Source organism: Corvus kubaryi, unplaced genomic scaffold, assembly GCF_017639235.1.
Source record: "Corvus kubaryi isolate FWS band 111438036 unplaced genomic scaffold, C.kubaryi_AGA036_p1.0 split3-37304, whole genome shotgun sequence".
Classification (NCBI taxonomy): Eukaryota; Metazoa; Chordata; class Aves; order Passeriformes; family Corvidae; genus Corvus; species Corvus kubaryi.
In genome coordinates this window covers 677,124-701,744 of record NW_024582087.1, presented here as the reverse complement: position 1 = coordinate 701,744, position 24,621 = coordinate 677,124, and the positions used below count along the sequence as shown (strand labels likewise).

The window sequence follows — 24,621 nt, the reverse complement described above, 5'->3', positions numbered from 1 at the left end:
CTTCAGGACCGGGGAACCGACACCCCCTCCCCCGCCTTTTTTTGGATCAGGTCGTGATGGACGGAGCCCCCAGACCCTCAGGGACCGGCCCCAAAGGGTCTGTCCCCCCCCCCCCCCTCCACCCTTCAGAAATTTACCTAAAATTAGGTATATCTATCTACATTAACTATACCGAAATTAACCATAATAAGCACTACATTTATCTAGAAGTGTTTTATTTCTTTGCTGAGTGAAATGCTGTTTCTGATTCATTATCCTATCGTATTCCCAATGCCTCTTCTATGTTGTAAAATCTGCGTATATGAATGTTTTCTAGGAATTATTGTTTTCTCTGAACTCTTCGAATCAGTTTAACAAAAATATATAAGAGCTGCCGATTGAGGATTGAGTATGGGTTTGTAGAGGCCTTGAATTTCTGCTGTGTAGATGTAAATTGCACTTGCATTTTCAAAGACAGGAAAGTCTGAAGCACTCAGAGAAATAGATAAATTAACCCAAAACTCTGGACAGATAAAGCTTGCTATTCATGGAACAGCAAGGCTGATTTTTGAAGGACTTTTTTCCTCATGTAGTTGCTCAGTGACCTCTACAGAGGGCAGAAATGATCTGGTTGAGAGTTAAGACTTTTAAAGAGAAATTTTTAGTCTCTCTAGACGCAAATTCAGTGTGTAGGCACCGTGGTGACAGGTGCTCTATAAATACCTGCCAAGGGGTAACAGCTATAAGGTGCTGCTGAGTACCTGGAGAATGGTGCAAACAGGAATTCTGTTTTCTCAGGCATAAAAAAAAACCTACAAGGTTTTGTTTGTTTTGGGTTTTTTTTTTAAGTATTACCTCTGTTGCTGCAGAGAAAAAAACCAGGTATTTTTGTGAGGAGAAGCTATTTAAATACTAAATGCTGTGTTGCTCTGATGAGTAGCTGATGTGTGTGTACCCTTTGCTTGGTTAGTGGGAACAGGGTGGGGGATTATACTCACTTAAAATAAGGTTTTTATTCATTTATCCAGTAATCTAGATAGATAAGATGGCTGCTGCTGAGAAAGATCCAGACCTGAGGCTCCTGCAGAACAATCCATCAGGTAAGGACAGTCCTTTCTCCAAAGCCCTGCTGCTGTCGGATCCTGTTTCAGTTTCTCTGAGGAGACATGTGGCCCTCAGAAGATTCTCTACCAGAAGCTTTTTGTTCACAAAAGTCTTACTCCTGAAAAAGCATGCGAGGGTAGAGAATCATTTGATAAGGAATTTCTCCCTTAAGTTGATAGCTGGTGAATCTGGGACAGTTCTTTAGAGTTAATGCAGAAATACCTCTTTAACTTGCCCAGTTTTGTCGTGCTGCTGCTGCTCCTTTTAGTCAGAGCACCAGCTGGGTGTAACATGACCAAACTGATCAATGGGAATATAATTTACAACTTCTGCATTCTGACTTCCTTACCAAGATTGTTTTTCAGTCTCCTGTTGATATTATTTGACTTCCCTGTGCTTCCTGCCATTTCCTTTTGCAAAAGATATTTTTTACCAGGAACACGGGGAGTGAAGCAAGGATCAGTTTGAGTTTTGGAAGCACTGGTAATTACATATGGCTTAATTAGGTGTATTAAAAGGCTCTTCAGTCCGTTGGCTAAAGCATAAATATCCCTGTTTTTTCCCTCCAGACCCCAGCACCTATCAGAAGAGCAAGTTCTTGGAGACTGACTGGAAGACACCGATGCTGTCCGTGAAGTCGCAGAGCCGCGTCAGCCGCTGTCCGAGCGTGGCCGAGAGCAGGGATGGGGGCATTGGCACCTCCTGCTCGGACAGCACCGAAGGTGATGGGCACCACTGGGTCAGAATGTAAAAGCTGGAGGGCACAACCTGTCATAATGTCTGGAGACTGTTTCAAATCCAGGTGTCTGGAATGTAACCAAGTGAGGAAGGGACTGGCTGTTTCTCTGAGCTTGGTTATTGTTTCACTGCTGTGGTTTTAACTGACTAAGAACCACCAAGTCACCAAGGTGGCTTTTATTCACCAACAAATGATTTATCAGCAAGTCTGTTGTGTGAATTTTTTTCAATTTTTTTAAAGAAATAATTTATAGGTGCCTTTGTGCAGAAGTGTTTGGCTCTGCAGTGTTAGAGCTGAGATCCCTGCAGCCTGGCCCTCAGCTGTGGCACACTCTGTGGAATTTCCTGTCCCAGCAATCCTTTCCACCTGTATTTTCACCTTCATTGATTCTTTTTTCAGCGATGAGGACGTTTGTGGTGTTCCTTAAAGCTCTTCACACATCCGTGTGTCTCAGGGAGCCTTTGGAACGAGCTGTCGATCTCAGTAATGTGCCAGTGAAATGGAGGCTTTAGCAAGTCTGGCTGTTGGAAGTATTGCTAGAAATACCACGTGAGCACATGTTTAAGTGTTCCATCAGGCCTCTCTCAGGGTAGTAAAACACGCCTTTGGCAGGTGGGGGCGGGGGAGATGATTTCCCTTTGGGAAATGGCCCTTGTGAGCACTGGTGATGTCACAGCCTTGTTTGTAAGAGCCGAGGGTGACCTGCAGCCCTGGCTGCTGCTGAGGCACGCTGAGCTCAGTACATTAGTCAGAAATGTTGTTGTGAGGACCCTCAGCACACTCAAGGAACTGATTGCAGAACCCACACGTGATGTGCTGGCCAGGGAACTCGGGTTCCTGACAGTGACACCAGGGGTTAAATTTAGGGGCTGTAAAATGAAATGGAGCTGTCTCCTCTTCGCCAAGGTGAACGTGCTTGCTGCTGCCTGGTAGCATGGTGCTCTCTGGAGTCCCCAGGCACAGCCAAGCAGGGGCTCAGAGATTTTCTGCCCTCACTGCTCATTTTCGATGAAAGAGTCGAATGCCTTTTTTGTGACAGTTCTGTAGTGTGATTTCGGTCTTTGCAGAGTCTGATTTGGGTTGTATTCAAATTGCAGGGTTTATTCGTTGTTGTAGCGATTCTTAGAGGGTGCAAACAGGTGGGAGGGTGACTTGTTGGAGCATCATGTGGGGATGGGCCTTTGGCCAGAGCCCTGAGGAAATCAAGTGTGTGTTCCTGGGAGAAACCTGGAATTACTGCGACACAGAACGTATCAGGACAAGGAGTGGGAACAGGCACTTCGCTGTTTGCCTTTCTCAGCCCTTGCTGTTGCTGTATTGAAATCTGAGAGTTGCTAAGAATAACCCCGAGTTCCCTGCAGCCAGGTTTGGTGCCCTGCTGGCAGGACAGGAGCTCTGTCTCACTTCCTGTGGCAATAGGTGAGAGCCATTGCTCCAGCTCTAGGACAGGCTCTTGCTCTTGTCCTGGAGGAGCTGGAAGGTCAGATCCTCGGGGTCAGCGATGTTGGAGCCTCATCATGGGCTCAGGGAAGGCTCCTGTTAGCTCTGCTCACGCTTCGGAGTCGCTGAGCTGTGGGACGAGCAGAGCAGGATCACGGGCTCAGTGTTCAGCTCAGTAAGTTTTCAGCCTTTTTATTCAGTATCAAGGACTTGATTTCTAAACCTAGAGAAAGATAACATTATTGATTCAAGATTATACTAGAGCAGCTTAAAAACAAGGATTAAAAATATGGATTAAACTTGGATTCTTCCTGTGGTGGTAGGAAAAGGCCAGCAGGTTCCTGAAACTTGTAGTGAGGGGGTGCCTGAGTCGTGCTGCTGCTGCTTAGGAGGACGTGTTCAGTGGGAAAGGAACTGGTTTTAAAATTATTTCGGAAAGCTCACTGCAGGGTTGTATTTTCAGGCCTGTAATTAGAGTATCACTCTTCTTGTTCCCTAGACTTTTGCAATTCCAGTAGCGGTTCCTCATTCCATCCCATCAAAACCCAGGTGACCATTCCAACAGCCCACGTTATGCCTTCCACGCTGGGTGCCTCGCCCTCCAAGCTGTGCTCTGCAGGGGACCAGGGCTGTTCCCAGAGCTCTCCAAAGCCTGCTGTGCCAGGCTCTGCCCCTGACCGCCCGGGGCTCGCGAGGAACGGGGACTTGAACGCCGGGAAGTCCTCTCAGGTGCCACCCAGGGACCTCCTGCGTCTCTACGGGACTTCGGGGGAAAATGGCTGTGAGCACCCCTGGCCTCCTGCTGCTGATCACACGAGGACAGAGGACACCTGGAAGTTTGACACCCCTACCATCGAGCACACCCTCAACCAGTCTGTCTTTCTGGACAGTCTTTGCACTGACCCTCTGCACAGGTGCCAGAAGTTCAACCCAAGCTCTGAGGCAGGGAAGGACCATTACAAGGTGCTGCCAGAGAGCAAACAGACACTGGGGGCCAATGGAGCCTGCGAGCCCCGGGACGGGACATGGCCCAGCGGGAGCAGGCTGATGCCAGCGGGACTCCAGGCCAACAGTTTCTTTCCAAAACCTGTAGTAACTCCCCCATCCCGAGCGTGGATGCAGGAAGGCTGCACACTGCACCCCCACCAGGGAGTCTGCGAGCTCAGTGCCTGGAAGCAGCAGCTGGACAAAGTGCGGCTGCAGGTGGAGCAGATGCAGGTAGGCAGCTGCCGTGTGACTGCGTGAATTTGAAACCCTTCCTGTCTCTGTAGTCGGGAGTCATTGTCCCAGACGTAGGAAGCGAGGGGGAAAATGTCTCATGCTTCTCCCTGAGTGACACCAGAAGTCTCCTAATGGTCTGTTTTTACAGCTTGTGGTGTCACAGGTATCGTTTGACATGCTGCGTGTGCAGAGCAGCCCTGGATTATGTTACAGTGCTGCACCATCTGCCAGATCGAGAGCTGAAATACCCTGTCTGATAGAAACTGTGAAGATAAAGCATACCAAGAGGTTTTAAACAGTATCTAGAATAGCTTTGTTCTGTATCTAGGGTTAAGAAAGACTTTTTTGGAAAAAATGCATGAAACTGCAGTTTGTTAGGTGGAAAGGGTTTGTTTACCACCTCCCACCAGCTGTACCCTAACGGAGACAAATTGTTTCCAGCGAGCTAGCACAGTGATCTAAAATTATTTGTTAATCTCCAGTTGTGCTTGGGCAAAGTTTCTTGTTCTTGGACATCAACAGAGACTGAAATAGCCGTGCCCTGGCATGCAGATGAGCACACAGTGTGCAAAATAGCTCCAGCAGTGTTGCAATTACCCCCGTGGGGCACAGAGCTCTCCCTCCTTGCTTTGTCTCCTCTTGCAGTTACAAAATGGAGGCACCTGCCCCCATTCCTCGATGTATTCCCCATCCCTGCCTACACCTGACCCAGCTCAGTGGATCAATATCCTGAACTCCAACGAAAACCTGCTCAAGGAGAAAGAGCTCGTCATTGACAGGTGAGGCTTTGATACTGATGTGTGGTTTAAAGACTCCAGTGCATTTCCATTTGGAAAGGAAAAGTTTGGAAAGTACCAAGGAAAGCTCATTTCTCAGAGTCTCTTTTTCCCAGTTGATCTTGTTTTGTTGCAAAGAACAATATAAGGACCTTAGAGAACAACCTGAGCTCTTCTCTCCTTGAAATTAGGATGATGATCCTGAAGGGCTTAAATAAATTAATTTTAGTTATGGTTTTCTGTGCTTTATAAGGGATAAAGATTTCTGTTCACGTCATGATTATCTGGAATGTCAAAACTACTGCCTCTTTTGCTTAAGGACTTTCTGGGAGCTCTTTGAGACCTTTATTTTAAATTTGGGTTTTGTGAGTTTGGGCTGGCAAACAACATTTCTCTTAGATAAGGCCAGTGGTCCACTTACTTTTTTGAAAAAGTAAGTCCTAATGAAAAGCACCTTCAGCATTTGGACTTTTTCTTCCTTATTTTGAGCCATCTTCTGTCTGTTCATTTCATTCCTAAGCTCCAGAGCCAAGCTGGATCCTCCAAAACATGCAAGGCTTGTGTGTTTTATCTGTAATCATTGTTGGGGGAAAGGTTTTGCAGGGAGGGAAGGGAAGAAAATTTAATAACAATTGTAAAAAAGTCTAAATGTTTACCTTTCAGATGATTTCTCTGCAGGCGAGCTCTGAGTTGCAGAATTCTGCTTCTGCTCTGCTTGTCTCTGTGTGGAGCAGCAGTTGTGGTGGCACTGTTTGTGTTGTGCTGCTCTCTATGCTTGAGAACAGTGAATTGCCTCTTCTGTTACAGACAAAGGCAGCACATTTCCCAGCTGGAGCAGAAGGTCCGGGAGAGTGAACTGCAGGTTCACAGTGCCCTGCTGGGCTGCCCAGCATCCTATGGAGACGTCTACATGCTGAGGATGCAGGTACAGCAGGTGTCAGTGAGAAATAAGCGTTGAATCCAATGGCCCTGCCACTCCTGCTGAGGTGTTTGCTGAGCAGGACTGTGCAGAGTCAAATTATCCCTTGTGTGGAGTTACCATCACCTCTGTGCCCCCTGTGATTTCCAGCCCTGAGGTCCTTTGGTTGGATTAAAGCTGGGCTGGTGATGCAAACACCTGGCAGCACTGGCAGGTGCTATTTCAGAGCGTGTCAGATGGGATGAGGACACGGCCCTGGGACTGCCGAGGGCCAGTTTGTAACTCCCCAAATTCAGGGGCTGTCTCTGCCTGCAGGAGCTGCAGCGGGAGAACAGCTTCCTCCGAGCACAGTTCACAGAGAAGACCGAGTCCCTCAGTAAGGAGAACATCGAGCTGGAGAGGAAACTGGCTGCTGCAGAGGTGGATGTGAAGCTGGTCCGGGAGTCGCTGAAGGAAGCGGTGCAGAAACATGCAGAGGAGTTAAAGAAGCAGGAAGAAAGGGTATGATCCTGTTGCTCTAGAGATGGGAAGGTGTGTTTTCTTTGTCAGTGTAGTGCTGAGGTGAAACTTTTCTGTGGCAGTCTGTAATTGCAGGTGTTCTCTCATCTGCCTGTAGATTATGGGTCACAAGCAAAAGCCTTTCCTCCTGCAGTTAGAAGCATTTCAGTACCTCCTCTTTTAACCAAAAAAAGCCTGTCTTTAGCTAAATGAGCAGAAATGAGTTAAGGTGATGTTGTATTTTGGTGTTGTGTGGTGTGCAAAAAGCTAAATGAGTTGGCTTACAGAAGACTGAAGAATAGATAAGAAATTATATAAACTAAACCTGTCTGTAACTGTCCCTGCAGGTAAAGGGAAGAGACAAACACATTAATAACCTTAAAAAGAAATGCCAGAAGGAATCTGAACAAAACAAAGAGAGACAGCAGAGAATCGAGACCCTGGAACGATACCTGGCTGATCTTCCAACCCTTGAGGACCACCAGAAACAGAGTCAGAAGGTAAAACTTCCCTTGAGTTGCAGTGGCAGCTCTTCACATACTTGCTCAGGTAACTTTTCTATGGTTACAATTACTCCCTTTTTGTTGCAGCTGAAGGAATCTGAACTGAAGACTACTGCCCTGCAGGAAACAGTGCTGGCACTGGAAACAGAGCTTGGAGACGTCCAGGCTGCTTTCAGGGAGCAAGAGCTGCAGCTGGAAACCCAAAAACACAAGGAGATGGAGCTTCTGTCCACTGTGCGCAGGTAGGAATCAGGAATCGGCTTCATCTTGGCACTGCAGGAATTGCTGCACAAGAAAGGTCATGCACAGTTTGTGGGCTGGGACGCAGACAGGGCAACACTGGCATCTGATATGAAATTAATTGCACTCCTCCTATTGTTTCCCTCCTTAAAGTAAGGGAGACACCGTAAATAAAGTTGTTTTTTCCCACGGTGTTCTGCTAATTGCAGCTTGCAGGACAAGTTGCAGCAGTATGCGAAGAATCCAGAGAGAGGACCCTCTGCCCAGGATGGGGAGAGGCAGAAAATGGAACATGACTCTCTGAAGAAAGAGTGTGACTGCCTCAGGAAGGTAAGGGGCTGTCCCAGTTGGGAATCCCGCATTTTTCCTTCCACTGAGTCACACCAGGCACTCAGATGAAATCAGGCACTTCTACAGACACAATTGCACTGAAGCAGCAGTTCCTGGAATTCCAGACTGCAGGGTTCTAAAAGCTCTTCTTGATGTGATAACCACACACTTCTCCAGTAATGCTGGGGAGAAGTTGCAGAATGCAGAAGAGGGGAGAGGGAAACCACAAGAATAGAATGTCTGTGGTCTGTTTTTAGCTGATAAATCTAATGGTGCCTTTTAGCCAAGTCCACTCGTAAGAGCATCTGTGATTAGAGCAGTAAATGGACAGGAAGGAGGAGGAGAGAGGATGCTGTCCTACAGAAGGAGAATTCCTGGTGGCATTACTGGATCTGTGTGGCCAGTTCTGATGCCGCTGCTTTTGATTCCAGATTGTGGACAAAAAGCAGAAGAAGATGGAGCAGTTATCCTTGCAAGTCAAGGTGAGAGGTGATGGGGAGGGACCCAGGACTTGAGAATATGCTGTGAAATGAGTTAGACTTAACTGTGTTCCCATGTTCTGTTCCAGAACCTGGAAGAACAGGTGGCCCAGGAAGAGGGGACAAGCCAAGCTCTGAAAGAAGAGGCGATGAGAAGGGAAAATGCTCTGCAGCAGCTCCGGGCTGCTGTGAAAGAGGTCAGGGGATGTTTGGAGTGCCTGAGCAGCACTGTATGAACAATGGATTGTCTTTTAGCAAGGCCCTGAATTCAGTCAGCAGCTCAATCTCTCCTGTTTCCTGCTAGTCAGTTGTCCTGTCAGGGCTGTGAAAGGAGCTATGGCCTGCTGGAAAGCAGGAGAAAGCAGCTTGTGCCTCGGGAACTTCATGGGGATGGGGTGGAGGAGGCCGAGCTTGCCAGCTGAGGGCAGCAGAACAGGAGTCCAAGCACAGCCTTGGCTGAAGGGCCGGGCAGAGCCCAAGCACAGCGGCAGCCCTCGAGGCGAGGGATGGCCAGTGCTGGGCTGCACAACCTCCTGGAAGCTTTTGTTGCACATGGACAGTGCAGTTTCACGGGGCAATTCCCGTTTGATCCAGTCCCCGTGTGGGAGTGACATTCGCTCCTCCGGCCACAGCCTGGAGGGCTGGATGCAAACCAGCTCCTGCCCTCAGTGCTCCACCACGGAGCAGTTGCAGTGAGTGTGGCAGTGGTGCCCCGAGTGCCCACTGACGTGCCGTGTCCGTGTGTCCAGCTGTCCGTGCAGAACCAGGACCTGATCGAGAAGAACCTGACGCTGCAGGAGCGGCTCCGGCAGGCCCAGCTGACGGCCCAGGCCCTGCCTGCTGACACAGCCCGCCTGGCCCAGGAGCTGCACAGGGAGCTGGCCAGCTGCCTGCAGGATTTACAGTCTGTCTACAGCATTGTCACCCAGAGGGCTCAGGGCAAGGACCCCAACCTCTCTCTGCTCCTGGGCATTCACTGTAAGTACAGAGCGATGGCAGGACAAACCCTTCCACTCCTGTGCTGTGGCAGAATCAAGTGACTCACTCAGAGCATGGAAAGTTCTCTTTCTGGGCTTCTGAACGCTCTTTCTGTGGTTGGCTTGCTTCAAAGGTGCATGTAGTAATAACTGAATGTTAAGTAGAACCTCTTTTGCAAGTGTGAGTTGGTTTTTCTGGCTGACTTGCAAATGTTTATGATCCTTGGTGAGAACTGCATGTGAGGAAACTCCCTTCTCTGACCCCACAGCTGTGCAGTACCCTGTGAAGGAGAAGGATGATTTGCTGAGCCCTGATGGACTGGCCAAGAAACTGGTGGAGGTAAAACAGCTTCACAAAGAGGTGGAGGACTTGAGGACTGCAATATCTGACAGATACGCTCAGGACATGGGAGACAACTGCATCACCCAGTAAAGAACACTCCCAAAGTAAGACAGGAAATGAAGACTTGAAACTCTCAGGAGTCTTGTGCTTCTACAACACTAAACTTATTCAGCACTTTACCATCCCTCTGCTCGGGTACAGGATGTGTGACTTATCTGATCTGTGAGGAATCAGGGGGTTTGTTGCCAGAAATGTTCAGCTGCTGACTGGCTAACTGGGATAATTCAGGGCTTCGGTGTCAGGCTTTGCAGTAGCTTTGATCTCGTGGAATGTGTTTTATGCTGTGTTTGCTGGAGCTGGTGTGGTCTCTGATGCTGGGAGATGAATTCTGACTTGCCTTCCAGGCATGTCAAATGCTGAACATGCAACTGTGACAGTTAAAATCATGGCTAAAAGGAAATGTACGCCCTGGTCTTGCTGATAAACCTCCCTGTGCAGGTCCTGTGGGACCAGTGGGACCAGAGGATTATCAGAGTGTTTGTGGGATACCTGGATTCCACGGGCAGGCAGGTGTGCCACTTACACTGCTGGCATTTACATCGAGGTGCTGCTGCCTTGGATTGATGGAGCAGGACCTGCTCTCCTCAGGTAAATGCAACCAGTGTCTTTCAGTAGCCAGCATGAGTTGAGGAATAAAGCAACACTAAAAGACTCTGGAAACGCTCCCCCTGGGCACTGTTACCCCAAGAAGCCTTAAGCCTTTTGTCCCCCTGAAATAGCACTGGGAGTGGGTGTGATTCAGACTGCAGAGGAAGTGGATTGATGCTGAAGTGCCTTAATGAGCTGGAAGAACCCTCTGCTCCCACACTGCTCCGTGCCTAATGCCCCCACTGGCAGGTGAGGAGCTGCTCTTCCTTCTCACAGCCTTTTTAGAGCCATCACAAACAATCCTGGAGAGCCCCAAGTGTCTGTGGCCCCTGCCAGAGCTTCCAAGAGCCTCTGTGCCCCTGGGGACACACCTCTGCTTTACTGGGAGAAAGCCATACTGGTCCCAATGTGGAGGGGGTGGCACAGGGAGCTCTTCCTGCAAGGCAGTGGCCACTTGGGCTTTGTCATAGCCCTGTCCCTCCTTCCCTGCTCCTCTGCAAGTCATGGGATTTCTAAATAAATCATTGTGGGATCAGTTTCACTGTACCACAACCCTCCTTAACCCCAGTGGCAGCTTTACAGTACCGAGTCCGAGGGTGGGACTTCGGTTTTCAGCTTGAGTTAAGAGCAAGATGCCAAGTTATGACAGGGAAGAATCCTGCTGACACTTGTGTTGTTTGGCTGCTCTTGGATGACGTTGGGGCTGCGAGCCCTGGGTTTGGCAGAAATACTTTTGTTATTCCTTTGTGTTAAATTTTAAGACCAAATCTGTTCTGTTCTCGGTGTTTGGCCACCATGGGTGATGGTGGCAAGGAATTGGTTGGTTTGTCCCGCGTGGGGAGCAGGCAGCAGCGTGTGCCTGGCAGTGTCTGTGTGTCTGTCCTGCTCTCCCTGGCTGTTCTGTTCCTGGCTGTGTCTGTCCCCAGGCTGCTGGTGCCGTGTACTGAGCAAAACACATTTCCAGGGCTATTTCTGAAGCTGTTTGTCCTGACTGCCGGGAGCTCTGCTGGCTCCTGCAGGTTCTTAGGGGTTTGGGCACCATCTCCTTCTCCCCTTTGCTTTGGGGGTGCAAGATCTCATTCCCGTGTGCTGTGAGGGGACAGGTTTGCCCTCTGCTCCTGCAGAGGTGATTCTGCGATGAGATTATTGTGGCTGAAACCACCTCAGCTGCTGCCTGGCTCTGTCCCAGCAGCTGGGCTGCCCAAATCCTGTGTTCCCCTCCCTGGGGGCACGTCCCCTCCTCATCCTCCTGCACAGCTGAGCCCCTCTGGCCAGGAGGGTGATCCCATGTGCTGTTTGCTGCTGGTGCAGGGGAAATCTCGGGCTCTTTGTTACAGAACACCCCAGGCCAGGGGGACAGGACAGCGTTCCCTCCCTGTCCCCCCTTCCTCGTGCCACTCACGTCCTCCCCCGGTCCCCCGTGTTGGGCCCGGTCCCGCTGGGCTCAGTGTCTTTGTACCAGCCTCCGTCTCACCGCTTGTTTGTATCGAGTATTTGGAGTATCAAATAAAGCTGCTCTGACCCACTCGTGCGAGGCCGTCCTGGGTGGGGAGAGAAGCGCTCCGGGGCCGATGCCGGTGGCTCCCCCGTGCCCGGCAGGGCCGGTTACTGGCTGCCCGGTGGGAGCGGTGCCGGTGCGGGTACCGGTGCCGGTGGCTGCCCGGTGCTGTCGGGGCGGTGTCCCGGGGCCGAGGCCGCATGCCCGGGCCCGCCGGTCCCATTGGCCCCCGCAGTCACATGCCGGGCGGTGCCGGGGCTCCCGCTCCTCCTCCATCCCTCCGTCCCTCCCTCCCGCCGAGCCCCGCCGAGCCGAGCTTCCCCTCCCTCCCTCCCTCCGCCGGGCTGAGCGCTGGGAGCGGCCGCGATCGCACCATGAGCACCCTCAAGGTCTACAGCACCTCGGTGACCGGCTCCCGGGAGGTGAGCGGCGGCGGGGCCCGGGCTGCGGCGGGCAGGGCTGGGGGCACCGGGGCCCCTCTTCCCGGGGGTGGGCGTCTCTCTTCTGTGCAGCAGCGAAGCCCCCCTCCCCCGCCCCATCCTCGGTGTCCCCTCCCCTGCTCGCGTCCCCATCTTTCCCCGAACCCACCCCTTCGTGCTGGGTGTCCCCCCGCGCGGGCGGGGTCCGTACCGTGGGCACTGTGCTGAGCCTGGCTGGCACGCTGGGTGTGTGCCCACCCTTGGGGCTCCTCTCCATCTCCCCATAACCTGCCTTTCCCACCCGGGTTCCAGATCAAATCTCAACAGAGCGAAGTAACCCGAATCCTTGATGGGAAGAACATCAAGTACGAGCTGGTGGATATCTCCCAGGACAACGCTCTCCGGGAGGAGATGAGGGCAAAGGCAGGCAACCCCAAAGCCATCCCACCCCAGATCGTCAACGGAGACCAGTACTGCGGGGTGAGGCTCGTGCTCTGCACCCAGGGGGTTGGGTGGTGGGCGATGTCCTGTCCCTTGGGTTTGCTCAAATGTTCAAGACGCCTTGTAAGTTATTTCTCGTGAGCTGCAGGGACCAGGTGCTGCCAGGGTCCACGGCCGTTTGGCTTGGGAAAAAGGGGACCCGGGCAGGGGGCTCTGGGTGGCAGTGGGGCTGTGCCCGCTTTGCCCTGTCATCCTTGGCACAAGTAGCTGGTGCCAGCGCTGTGAACCACTGCGGGCTCAGGGACCCTCCTGCCTGTGGGCGACTGTGTGGCGTTTCCCTGCAGGATTACGAGCTCTTTGTGGAAGCAGTGGAGCAAAACACTCTGCAGGAGTTCCTGAAGTTGGCCTGAGCCCTGCTTACCCTCCCATCCTGGACTCTACCTGCATTCCTGAGCGCCCTCATCTCCGACCACCTTCACCTCCGGGTTGTCAGCGCTGTCCTGGCACCGCACTTGTATCCCAGCACAGGGAAAAACCCATGACCAAAACTCCTCATTGCAGCTGCCTCCGACTCCCTCCTGCCGAACCCCGAATCATCTCAGAGGGATCCAAAGAAAGTGTGACGCTCGCTGTGCTTGGCCTGTGGGCAGAGCTGGGCCTGGCTCACGGCAGCTTCCAGTGCCTCTGTAAACAGCAAAGCCTCCGGGGCCGTGCGAGGTGCACCCGGCCCTCAGCCCCCTCCTGTGCCTCGGGAGGGAAGGGCTTAGGGCTGCACGGTACCTCCCGTGTCTCCCAGTTGCTGTTAAAATTGTAAATTCTGCTGCCTCACTTCCTTTTTTTTCCCCTTTTTCTCCCTTCTTCATCTCAACTGCAGAGATTATGGCAACTAAGTAAAGTTGGGTGGGGTTTTTTTGTTTGTCTTAATTTAATGCAAAAATACTGCACAGAATTGGGGGTCTGAGTGCCCACCACAGTGGAGCTGGGGGCAAAGGCTGCCTGGGGGATGGATGGGGCTGGAAGTGGGATCTGTGTTGGTCTGGCCACCCTCCGCCCTGACCAGGGCTCCCTTGTGAGCATTAATGGCTCAGGGCTGCCTCAGAACAGCTGATGCTCCAGCTGTCCAATCTTTCCTCTTTGAGTTGGCTTTTTTGCAATCCTGGACCAAGTGCATTTTGTTTTCCTGCCAAAAAGCAAGTTTATAACCAGTGTTGTCTTCCGAGATGCTATTAAATGTTACTGTACCTTTCACATTGCTACTCTTGCATTTCTTTTAAATTCGGTTTTATTTTGGCTACAGGTTAAACATCACCCTACCTAAGGATCGTGAGTCATTTCCAGCTGAGAGAAGCTGAGTGGGTTGTACGTGCTGTTGCAGCCTGACACAAAGATCTTAGCACCTTAGATTGCTGCTGCTAATCAAAGGCTCACAGGACGTGTCTGAATGTCCTACGGCGCAGTAGTGACAGGTACCAGAGCATTCCTCTCCTCTGCGTGGTGACAGTGGCAGCCCGGGGCAGGGACAGCCTCAGCCAGACATGGGAGTGAAAAACAAACCCCTGGCACAAAGATTGACTAGACCAGGATACAGAGGGGCAGGGACAACAGCTGCTCCTGAATCTGCTACAGGTGGAAAAAGGAGGAAGCTGAGGGAGAGCTGTGTGGGTTGAGTCACTGCTCATGGGGAGCTGAGGAAGCAGCTGGTTTGCTTCCTGTGTTTGAGTTGTGCAGCTCAGAGGGGTCTGGGAAGAGCTCTGGGCACCGTGAGCTTTCACAGCAACTGTGCGTTTGAAATCTACAGGAAGCGGAAATTGCAGCTGAAATAAAGGGTTTTATTGGGAGCCTTTAATGAGGGCTGGGTCTCTGCAAAGAGGGAACCTGCCAGAAGGCCCTGCCTCGCATGAGTGGGAGTGTTGTCAGCTGGGAGTCAAGTGAGAGCTTGTCACAGCTGGAATGGGAAGAATGTGCTGGGGAGAGGGAAAGGGAAAAGTGCAGCCCCAGCCCACGGGAGAGGGAGGAAGATGCTTTATTCAGGGTCCGGCAGAGACGCCGCGGAGGGATTATGCTCTTCTCCAATGACACGGTGTCCTGTTGCAGCATCCAGCGCCGGCAGCGGGAGGGAGGAGGGCGGGTACCTCCAGGCAGGCTGGAGCCTGGGCCCCGCTGCAGCTGGGGGCTGTCCAAGGGAAGGAGCTGTGCACGTACAGGAAGCCCAGTAGCAGGATCTCCCGGCTGAGTCGAGTCTGGCTCAGCCCCAGCACTGCAATGGCTCAAGGCCTTCAGGTTTAGCTTCAGCAGAGACCACAGAGCTGAGCCTGTTTGTCCCCTGGTGTCAGTGCAGGTGAAGTCTGTCAGGAGCAGCTGTGTGTGGAAAGCAAACTGCCCCGGCTGTATGTCCATCCTGCTGCTCCAGAGTCCCTGAGCCCAGCTAAGCAACTGCCCAGTGCCAGGGTGAAGCTGGCAGGCTCCCCTGGGCAGGGGTCAGCCTGTGTAACCCTCACAGAGATGAGGAGCCAGGCCAGGAGCCCAGGCGTGAGCTGGTGGAAGCATCCCTGTGCTGGGACCCGCCTGTTTTGGGGAACAGCAGCCACTGTGAGGCAGCAGGACTGGGCCTGGCCCCCTCTGCCAAAGGGAGCGGCTGAAGGGCTGCTCTGCACTCTTCTCCATCCCAGGTAATGGCACAGTGAAACTAAATCTGGAAAGGAAACCTCTCCCTATTTCCCAGCCAGGGCAGGTTGGGTGACGGTGAGAGGCAGCTCCCTCCCTGTGCAGAGCTCGGGGCGAGGAGCTCTCACCCTGTCTGCAGCCCCGTCCCCTCCTGTTGGGAGGGGTCTCTCCTCCGCAGCAGCAGGGAGGCACTGGGGACCAGCCCACATTCCTGCAGGCTCCTGGAGTTGTCTGTGTACACCCTCTGGGGAAAGGTGCTGATGATCTCATACGAGTCCGAGTTTCCACCCCTAGGAAAGAACAGCACAATCTTTCCTACTCACGGGATCCCCCAAGGTTTTGCTGAGATGCTTTGACCGATCCAGCTGTGGTTATGCAAGAGCAGAAAAAAGGGCTTCCAGCCCAAACTGCAGCCAGCCAGGCACGGAGCAGCCTGTCCAGCTGCACAGCTGCAGTGGGAAGGAAGGAGGCTCGTGCATCCCACCAGCACTGAGCTCATCCTGGGCTCGCACCAAGGCCAGGGCCATGGCCTGCAGCAGGAGTGGGAAGAGGGGAGAGCAAAGGGGGCCCTCAGCCATCTGGAACTGTCCCCAACAGGCTGAGTGAGCCCTTGGGCAGCATTAAATGTGCTGGGACATAGAGCTGGCTGAGCCAAGCAAAGGCTGCAGCTCAGCTTCCAGCACCTTGGGAATGGTGGCACAAGTTGGGTGAGTGCTGGAAGGAGGTAAAGGCAGCGATGGGCCTGGATCTGGTGGCAGTTTGGGAGGACAGAAGAAGTTTATCTCTGCTGCTGTGTGGCAAAGGTGGGTATGAAATGCTCTGAGCTTCTCAGAACCCTGGCACTGCTGCCTGGAGAGTGTCAGTGGGCAGAGGGCTGGGGCTGTGACCCAGCTCAGGCCGATGTTTGAAGCCCCAGGACCTCAAGAACCCTTTCCTGGGGCCCTACAGAGCCAGGCAAGGAGGGGAGGGAGTCCTGGACTACCTGATGTGGGCGAGGTGCTGACGCAGGTCCCCGATGGTGTCTGTGAGCAGCATCTTCACCTCGTACGTCTGCTCCCCGCTCTCGGATCTGATGCGCAGAGTGCAGAAATCAGGGCCAGGAGCTTTAGCCCCCTCAGCTGGCTTCACCCTGGGGACCACAAAACCCTGTCAGCCCAGGAGTGAGCTCCACTCAATGGGCAGAGCCTCTGTGACAGGAGGAGTTTCATGTTTGGGAATGTCCTTGAGGTCAACGAGGCCCTGTCTGACCATGAGCAACCAGACCAACCCACTGCCCAAACTGCTGCTTTACTTTCTCAGCCTGAAGATGCCTTGAAGAGGGTTGTGGACCTTTTTTAGCTTTCTCATTTTAAACCAGTGCTGCCTGGTAAGTACTTTGCCCTACTTCTTTGGTTAAAAATAATCTGCTTGGGGTTTTTTTCATTAGTTATTTGGGTCTTGCCTTGCCAGAGACTGAGTGGAAAAGTGCTATTAGTGAGACCTCCCACCTGGGCATGAGATTCTCCCATTTAATATGACTGCAAAAAGCTCCTTCAATGGTTTTAAACTCTTAGGCCTTGGCTTGCTGTCGGAAAAACTTTCACATAAACTGTGACATTTTGAACAACAGAAGCTTTTTGTTAGAGATGTAAAATATGGCATGTTTGCCATGAAAAATTCAGTGGTTTTCCCAAAAGACCAAACTTGGCCTTTTTTCTAACTATTTCTAAGGTCTAAAAGGGGAAAGTCCATTTACCTCCTCAACTGAACCCCCTGAACTAAACCTGCAGTGATGAAACAGGAGGAAGAGGAGATCCTGACAGGGCAGGGGCGGGGGGCTGTACCTGTATCTCTCCAGGGCAGCCAGCCCAGGTGTTTCCACCAGGATTTCTTTGCTGCTCCGCTGCCCATCAGAGCCCTGCAACCAAAGCAGGTGAGTGTCAGCACTGCAGGGAGAGCAGCCAGTGCCGGCACAGCCCCAAGGCAGGTGCCAAGTGCCACGTGTGCTCTGGTGGAGCTTCTCTGGAAGGTTACACAGAGCTGGGAGAGGCCCAAGGTGGGGATGCTGGTGCTGTGCAGGGAGCTGAGTCCAGGGAATCGCCGCTGGTCTCCTCCTGGGGGGGTCTGGGGAGGTCACTGGTACCTGTGGCACTGCTCCAGCCACGCCTCGGGCACTGCCCACTCTCCCTCTGTGCTTCAGGGGCTTGGAAAGCTCGTTGGGAAACTGCTCCAAGGAGGCTTTGGGACCTGCCAGAGCAGAGGGGAGATATGTCCGTGTGTGACCTTTGTGACAAACATTTTGCTCCCAGAAGAGGCTGATTTGGTGAAAGGAGAGGGCGCAGCAGCCGACAGGGAGAGCTCTCAGCACCCCATCGAGGCCGAGAGCGGCTCTCGGGTTCCTCCCTTGAAGCTGTCCCACTTTCTGCCCCACTGATGGTTTGATTGTCAACATCAACAGTGAGAACAGAGCAGCCTGTTCAGTGCACAGCTGGGATGCACAGCAGGCAGGCAGCTCTGCTGTGAAAAACTGGGACTATCACCATTTTTACAGACTTGGACGTTTTTCACCTTGCGAGGGTGTATTTGTAGGCGTCCATTCCATTCTGCTGGGACAATTATTTTTTTACTGCTTGGTTAAAGGGAATATTTAGCTTTAGCCTTGAGGTGACTGAGCACAGTTGAATGTAACCAGGCAGCTGTTTCTTATGGGTGATACACATGGTGGGTTATTTAGTGAGGCACCCACAAACCCACTGATTTCTGTCTCTCTGTTTGACTTTCCAGCCCCGTCAGATATTGCTTACTCAGACTGCGAGTGTCTAGGAGCAAAATGAGGAATCTGTGGCCTTTGATGTCCCATATTCTTTTGTGAAAGTCTGAAGGGAAACTGTCCCATTTTTCAGTACAGTTACGGTTCATTTGGCTTGAAGATATCTACATTTTTGGAATGAGCTTGTAGGAGAAAGGAGCGGTGTTTGCCAGCAACTCTCCCAGGCCTGCAGGGCTCCCTCAGCATCCTTTGATGTGGTGAAGGTGGAAGGAGCTTGGCCTTTCAGAAAGGCACAGGGCAGATGTGTTTGGAAACCTGCTGAATTTCTATTCTTTTATTACCTCTCATGTCTCATCCTTTAGGAGGATTAGTGCTGAGAGGACCCTGTGTGTGCTGCTGCTGGCTTCCAGCTCCTGAGGCAGCACCAGGCCCTGACCCAGAAGTGTTGCTTTCCTTGCTGAGACCCTCGCATTCCCCTCCTACCACCTGCACTGCCCTGGTAAGGTTTAAAAATCCTCCTCCTCAAGCATGAGCTGCGTTTTTGAGGCAGGTTTTGGATTTTACCTGGGATCTCGGAGGTTTCCTGCACTTTGTTGGATTCTGAAGTACCGACCATCTGGCCAAGGCCAGGAAAACTCCCTGGAAGGTCTTGCTTCTGAAAGACCACGTTCCTCCTGTCAGTGACCTATAAGCAAATCTGACTGTTGCACAATCTCCTCTTGCTGCATCAGAGCCCAATTAACCACAGTAATGACAACCAGCAGTTGTAAGCCCCAAATGAAACCAATGATGCAGAGGTTATAGGGAACCTCAGTCCCCAGAGCTTTGCACAATCCCCCTTCCTTTCTAACTTCCACAGCTCCCAGCTTGCTCCAGCTGGCCTGACCTTGTCCTGTTCCTGCAGCTGTGTCCTGGTTTCTTTGTGGCAGAGGGAAGGTCCAGCCTCTGGTTGTGCCTGCTGACGTTTCAGGTGCACTCCAAGACCTACATTTGAATCCCCTGAGGCTCTCTGCCCGCAAATGTGGCTTTGGCTCTTTGCTATTTCTGCGAAATCAAAAACTGGGGCCCAAGAGAACCTCAGGTGGCCAAATCCACTTAAACTGTGGCAAAATAAACTCTCATGACATGCTCTTTGAAAGCTACTTGTTCAATCTCAGTTTAAAAGCTTTTCCAGGGGAACTATTTGAGGACTTTTTTTCCCCTCCTTTTCGTGACACAGCTCTTAATTTCCTGCATGTGCTGCTTCTCTTACAGAGCCTGCTGTGCTCTTAGAAGCCTTGTTTCAAGCCAGGTTCACTGAGACACAGAAACCTTTGAACCTTGATGCTGAAACACTTCCTGTAACGGCTGCTGCAGGTGCCCTCCCTGCCTCCCTTTTCCCCAGACACACCTGCACAGCACCACAAACTTCAGCCTCCCCTTGCTGTGGGCACCATCCAGCAGATTGATGAAAGGAAAACCTGAGCTGTCTTGGGAAGCAAGAGAGCAATTTCTCCCCCAAAGCTGCGTGTGGCACTGACCTGCAAGGGGACGCCGTCGGGGTAGCGTGGCTGCAGCTCTGAGGGGAAATAACCATCCATGATGTCCTGCAGGCATTGCTGAAACAAGAGCAGAGCTCGTGGTCACACCTCAGACTTTCTGTTTCGCTCAGGACTGATCTTTCTGCTGGGATGCTCCCGTTTGTGGTGTTGTGACCATGCAGAAAGGTCTGCATCAAAGGCACAGAATCTCCGTCTCTAAAAATTACTGCACACAGACACACGAGGCTTTAAAGGCACTGTGGGGATGCAGGTGTGGAGCTGGGCTCCTTTTTAGGACTGAGATGAGCTCAGAAGCCCTATCCCCGTTCCTGGGGCTTAGTGAGTGCTGGCAGGATGACTCTGATTCCTCTCCAGCCCTTCCCATACCTGTGTGGAGGGACGCTGGTAGGGCCGGAAGGCTCCACTGCCCACGACGATCCCATTTCGGTACAGGGTGAGAGGGAGGGGCTCTGGCCGCCTCAGCCGAGCCCCCCGGGGCGTGTGCTCAATCTGAGAAATGCCCTCTCCGACCAGCGAGTTCAAATCCTTAATGTTCTCCAAGATTAAATCGAAATCAATCTGGTGTTCGCAAACAACGGCCTCACCTGTGGCAGAGGGATCAGAGTTACAGGGGAAGGGGTGGTGGCCGAGCAGATTTGTCTGTATCAATCTGAGGTGTGTTGGAGCCCTGACATTTCTGTGCTTTGCCTTTCACACATTTGCAGAATGCAGTGCGGGCTTTTGCTGTGGCACAGCTCTGCCAGGTCCACACGGGCGTGTGCCAAACCACAGGGGCAGGGCGGAGGATGCAGTGCCGCGGCTGCAAGCTCGGAGCAGGGGCGGCTCGTGGAGCCCACGCTGGGCTCCTGGGCTTGTTTATCCTCTCAGAAGTGTTGCGCTGTCCTTGTGCCGTGCATGACGAGGAACTGCACGAGTTGGATTAACCAGATTGGATCAATGGATCAGGGCACAGGTGCTGAAGTGGTGCCAGGGTAAACAGAGGCAGCTGCCTGCACCAGGGCAGGGACTCTGCAAGGATGTTTGTCTAGGTGTTTGAGGGTGGCAGGGTGAAGCAGTAAAAGGGTTGTGACAGGGCAGAGGAATGAAGTCAGAAGAGGAAACGAGAGAGAAAAGATCTAAGTTGAGTTAAAGTCCTTGGTTGTTCTCCTTTTTTTAAGAGTTGCTAAAGGACAATGTAGAAATACCCTTGAAAAAGGTCAGTGAGCTGAAACCAAAACTGTTTCTGCTGATCTCCCTGTGTCTCCCCTCCTGCATCTAAGGGAAGGTCTAGTCTAATATTTGCATGGTGGTGAGGAAGCAGCATTGGCTCTACAGCCCAAATAATTTCCTTTTTTTTTCCTCTGTTTCCACTCCCTGGGGAGCCACTGCCAAACCTGCCTGGACCCCAGACAGCAGAGTCAGGTCTCAATTAAAGCCCTCACGTGGTGGCTGGGAGGAAAGGCAAACAATACTCCCTGATGGAGCCAGACTGTGGGTAAGCTACTACAGCTCCTGTGCACACAAAGCACCTGATTCCGTTTTCCACCCACTCTATGTCAATGTCATTAGAGCAGCCAAGCCTCAAATGTGCAGGGTTTGTGAATTCTGTGGGAAACAGCTGCTGTGAGGTCTCCTCCTGGAGGGCTGAGCCATCAGGTTCTCTCCTCTTTGCCCAAGAAGGGCGTTCAACATACAGGTATATAAAATTAAACCTTCTGCTGAGCTCCTGTTGGATTGCTCCACGTCTGTGTCCCTGGGATGGATTGATATGAAGATCTTGGCACAGGATCTCAAATTCTGAAGTCCCAAATCCTGAGGTTTTGGTGCTTATCTACTCTCCCTTCTCTGAGCATGCAGTGAGAGCTGGGATAGCAGCTTCAGCCAAGAGTGCAGGTGCTTTACCCGGCTTCCAGAGGTTCCTTGCTGGCAGCTCCTCTTCATCCTGGAGTGATTCTGTGTCTTCCAGCTGGTCCCGTGTCTCTCCAACCCAAATCAGACCATAGTCATTCAGGAACCGCTGGAAGAGGAAAGTCAGGCCAGTGTTGGTACCAGAGCTTCAGAAAACTGGAAATGGGAGCCTAAGAGGGGTCAGTTGTGGCTGTGAGAGGCAGAGAGGGAGGTGGAAGAGGTTTGTCCTGGGGCTCCTTGGCCCTGGCAGACAGACAGACTCTCTGACAGGGCAGTGACAGCAGCTCTGTCAGTAGCAGGAAAAAGGGAGGAGGAAAGATTTGTAGTGACAGAGGAACCTCCCAAAACTGCAGGAGCTGAGCATCTCCACAGCCCTGGAAATTGGAATGAAGCTTGCAGGAGGCACAGATGTCTGTGTGTCAAAAACCTCCACCTGCCCTTTTGCTCTCATCCAACCTGCTCCTTATTCCCAGAGGTGAAGGGTTGTGATGATCAAAGGGGCAGCTTGAAAAAGGCCAAACTGGGACTGCAGTGATCTCAAACCAAAGCAGCAGCTGGCTCAGGGCACGTAGAGCAGGTGCCTCACCTCCATCTCCCAGACCTGGCTCTGCAGCTGAAGACACCTCATTTCCAGTTCTTCTGTGGTGGGGGAGCCAGGAGCATCTGTAAGAGAAGACCTGATGTTTCTATGTAGCTCCTCAAAGAAGGGCTGTGCTCAGTGAACTCAAACCCATGGGATGCAGGGGCTGAAGGTGACAATTCACCCTGCAGTGGTTTGGCAACAATGCTGGCAGACTAAAAGATAGTTGTGAACGACCCTGGGGAAGTTGTGTGCTGGGGGAGCTGATGTGAGTGGTGCTGCTGGCAATCAGACAGTGGAAATCGCTTGGCTCCCTCTGTCTCAAGGAGCCCAAAATGAGCAGGTGTCCACTAAAGCTGGATCCTGAGATGTTGGCTGGGTGGCAGCACAACGCTCGAGGAGGTACAAACCACATGTTTGTGGTTTGACAGACACAGTTTGTTTTGTGCTCAGGAAACGGAGAACTCACCCCAGCTCAGCACAGACAAGGCAGTTCAGCCACTGTAGGAAACGTGTGTGGGCTCCAGCTGGGGCTGGAAAGCTGCTGGATTCCAGGGAACTGGAGAGGGGAAAAGACCTTCAGTGACTCACTGGAAGCTGGGTTCAATTTAGAGTTAGGCTGGACCTGGAATCCTGTGGGAGACTCCAAGTAGGTTTTTGGTTTCTCTCAGCTGCTTTCCTGCCTGTTTGAACTCTGCAGTATTTACTGCTCTTCGGTTTTCTGACCATCCTTGGGTGTCTGTGGTTGGCTTTACACTCATGGAAACTTAGAACCCCATAGAAAATAGGTCAGGAAATGATGTTTTGCACCACACCAGAGGAACAGATACAAGTCAAAGTGCAGATCTGCTTCGGGAAATGGTCCCTGTGTGTAGCTGCGACCTCTCACCAAGGAGGCCTCTGGGTTTCGGAGCCGAGGACAGCTCAGAGAGGTCTCCAAGCCTGCTCTGTTGCCCTGCCCAGAGCTCTGGAGCTCTCGCAGAAGTGCCAAAGGTGAACGATTTTTACCTTCTCCTTTCTGAAGAGTCTTTATCTCCTCCTCGAGTTCAGCAATCCTCCGGTCCTTCAGGGGCAGAACAAATAATGAGGGTCAGCTCCTGGGCCTCAGCACCTCCAGGCACAGTTTGCACAATTAGTCCTGGCTGGGGCAATTAGCGAGGCTAGTACAGGTCCTCTCACCCCACCCAGAGACAGGCTAAAGGGTCACCAGGGCTGAATCACCTCACAAATACCTTAATTAGACCCAAATGAGGGGTGGAATAAATAGAGAGCTCCAGGAATAGGTGACCCATCTCCCAGTCCTGCTCAGACCTGTAGGGAGGGGCTGATGTAGAAACTAAACCAGCATCTCTGCAGCCACTTCTTAAAAAAAAAAACAACCCTAAACAAAAAAAAGGTATTTATTTTGGGCTTTTAAAGGGTATTTATTCTATTCAGTGATGCAGAGAGGGCTGCTCCAGGATGACTCTGCTGTGTGAGCAGCCGATGTTTCAGAAAACAAAAGAGGGAATGCACCACCACAGGAGGCAAAAAAAAAAAAAAAGAAGCTAAAGAGGTGCTGCTCTGAGTGCCAGGGTGCTGAGAGCCACTGCTGCAAGAAGTCACAGCAAGGACTGTCCCCTCTGCCACCCCAAGGCCTGATCCCACGGCTCTATTGCTTTGTAAAGGGCTGGTTTTGGTAATTAACAGCAGGCCACAGATGAACTTCGGAGCCCACACGAGGTCTGAGAGGTGGGACTCCCGTGCCAGGACACAGAGCAGGCTCAGCGAGAGGCTGACTTTTACCTTCAGCCGCATTTCTTGTGCCTGTTTCTCTATTTTCTGTTCCAACAGAGAGATTTTTTCCATCAGAGAGGACGTGAGCTCCGTGTCAGCGTGAGCTGCACCTGAAAGCACAAAGAGCTGTGAGCAGGACTGGGGTGCACAGGGGACCCCACACCAGAATTCCTGCTCTGCCACAGCAAGGAGGACTTTTTGGGTAGAAACTCCTTGGCTCCTGGTGTCACCAACTCGTTGTGTGCGTGAGAGGGCAGCCACAGGAACGGGTCTGGCCCAGAAACCCCTCATCACTAAGGGACTTTACCCTCCATATTCTTTTCCGGTGTTGTCCCCTCAAGCAGGAGTGGAGGGAGCCTTGCAGGGATTCCTTGTCCTAGGAGACAGCCTGGCATCCTCTGAGAAAGGAGGAAAACAGGTCAGTGTTTGCACACAACTTCTCCAAAAGCAGGTAAAGAAATATCACGGTTGTGCTGAGGGAAAGAGAGGGCAGGGGAGAGCAGGTGGTCCCTCAATCCCGTCAGCATTCCCAAATTTCTGAGCATGTGTGGGTGCTCCTCAGGAGTCAGGACCATGGGAAGGTACAATCCCAGCAGCTGGACGAGTGAGCACGAAGTGGAGCTTGCAGAAAGAGCCCGTGACACTTGCACAGAGAGGAAGAAAGTGGTAAAATCAAGTCGTTTTAATGAAAAAAAAAGCACAGTGCTCTGCAATTAACAGAAGCAGCAAACTTCACCGGGACCGAAATGGGAGGTTTTGTTCTGAAATTGAGTGGGGAGGATGTGACCTTAAAGGGAACTGTAAAAATAGACGGTGTTCTAGGGCTGGTTGAGGATGTGGAAATGTCTTGTTACTTATCTGGTTTTGGAC

At 52.0% G+C, this 24,621-nt stretch overlaps 3 protein-coding genes and 1 long non-coding RNA gene across 6 annotated transcripts; 2 read left to right on the top strand and 2 right to left on the bottom strand.

Moving 5' to 3' along the window:
- Positions 1–198: 198 nt before the first annotated feature.
- LOC121658484 lies at positions 199–6,071 on the bottom strand. The gene is made up of 2 exons (XR_006013980.1): positions 5,916–6,071; positions 199–3,485 (listed from the first exon to the last, which is right to left on the bottom strand). It is a non-coding gene; the product is annotated as an uncharacterized LOC121658484 (long non-coding RNA).
- On the top strand, positions 1,008–9,649 carry CEP85 (centrosomal protein 85). 3 transcript variants are annotated; one of them, XM_042015441.1, is made up of 13 exons: positions 1,008–1,079; positions 1,653–1,805; positions 3,762–4,480; positions 5,129–5,262; positions 6,067–6,184; positions 6,494–6,679; positions 7,024–7,176; positions 7,267–7,421; positions 7,629–7,749; positions 8,181–8,231; positions 8,318–8,425; positions 8,978–9,206; positions 9,475–9,649. In XM_042015441.1, the coding sequence occupies exons 1-13, from the start codon at positions 1,025–1,027 to the stop codon at positions 9,636–9,638; spliced, it is 2,346 nt and encodes a 781-aa protein (XP_041871375.1). In that variant the 5' UTR covers positions 1,008–1,024; the 3' UTR covers positions 9,639–9,649. The 3 variants fall into 3 exon arrangements, with proteins under 3 accessions (XP_041871375.1, XP_041871376.1, XP_041871377.1); XM_042015442.1 differs by lacking the exons at positions 1,008–1,079; positions 1,653–1,805 and adding an exon at positions 2,283–2,371; XM_042015443.1 differs by lacking the exons at positions 1,008–1,079; positions 1,653–1,805 and adding an exon at positions 3,346–3,437.
- A 2,230-nt stretch (positions 9,650–11,879) lies between these two features.
- Positions 11,880–13,802, top strand: SH3BGRL3 (SH3 domain binding glutamate rich protein like 3). Its single transcript, XM_042015440.1, has 3 exons — positions 11,880–12,116; positions 12,426–12,593; positions 12,899–13,802. Exons 1-3 carry the CDS (start codon positions 11,895–11,897, stop codon positions 12,962–12,964), a joined length of 456 nt encoding a protein of 151 aa, XP_041871374.1. The 5' UTR covers positions 11,880–11,894; the 3' UTR covers positions 12,965–13,802.
- Positions 13,803–14,350: 548 nt separating this feature from the next.
- Positions 14,351–24,181, bottom strand: UBXN11 (UBX domain protein 11). The gene is made up of 12 exons (XM_042015439.1): positions 24,059–24,181; positions 23,761–23,861; positions 22,984–23,038; positions 21,982–22,058; positions 21,390–21,504; positions 19,875–20,092; positions 19,488–19,565; positions 18,532–18,652; positions 17,341–17,444; positions 17,042–17,115; positions 16,201–16,347; positions 14,351–15,508 (listed from the first exon to the last, which is right to left on the bottom strand). The coding sequence occupies exons 1-12, from the start codon at positions 24,144–24,146 to the stop codon at positions 15,343–15,345; spliced, it is 1,344 nt and encodes a 447-aa protein (XP_041871373.1). The 5' UTR covers positions 24,147–24,181; the 3' UTR covers positions 14,351–15,342.
- Between the last annotated feature and the right edge of the window lie 440 nt (positions 24,182–24,621).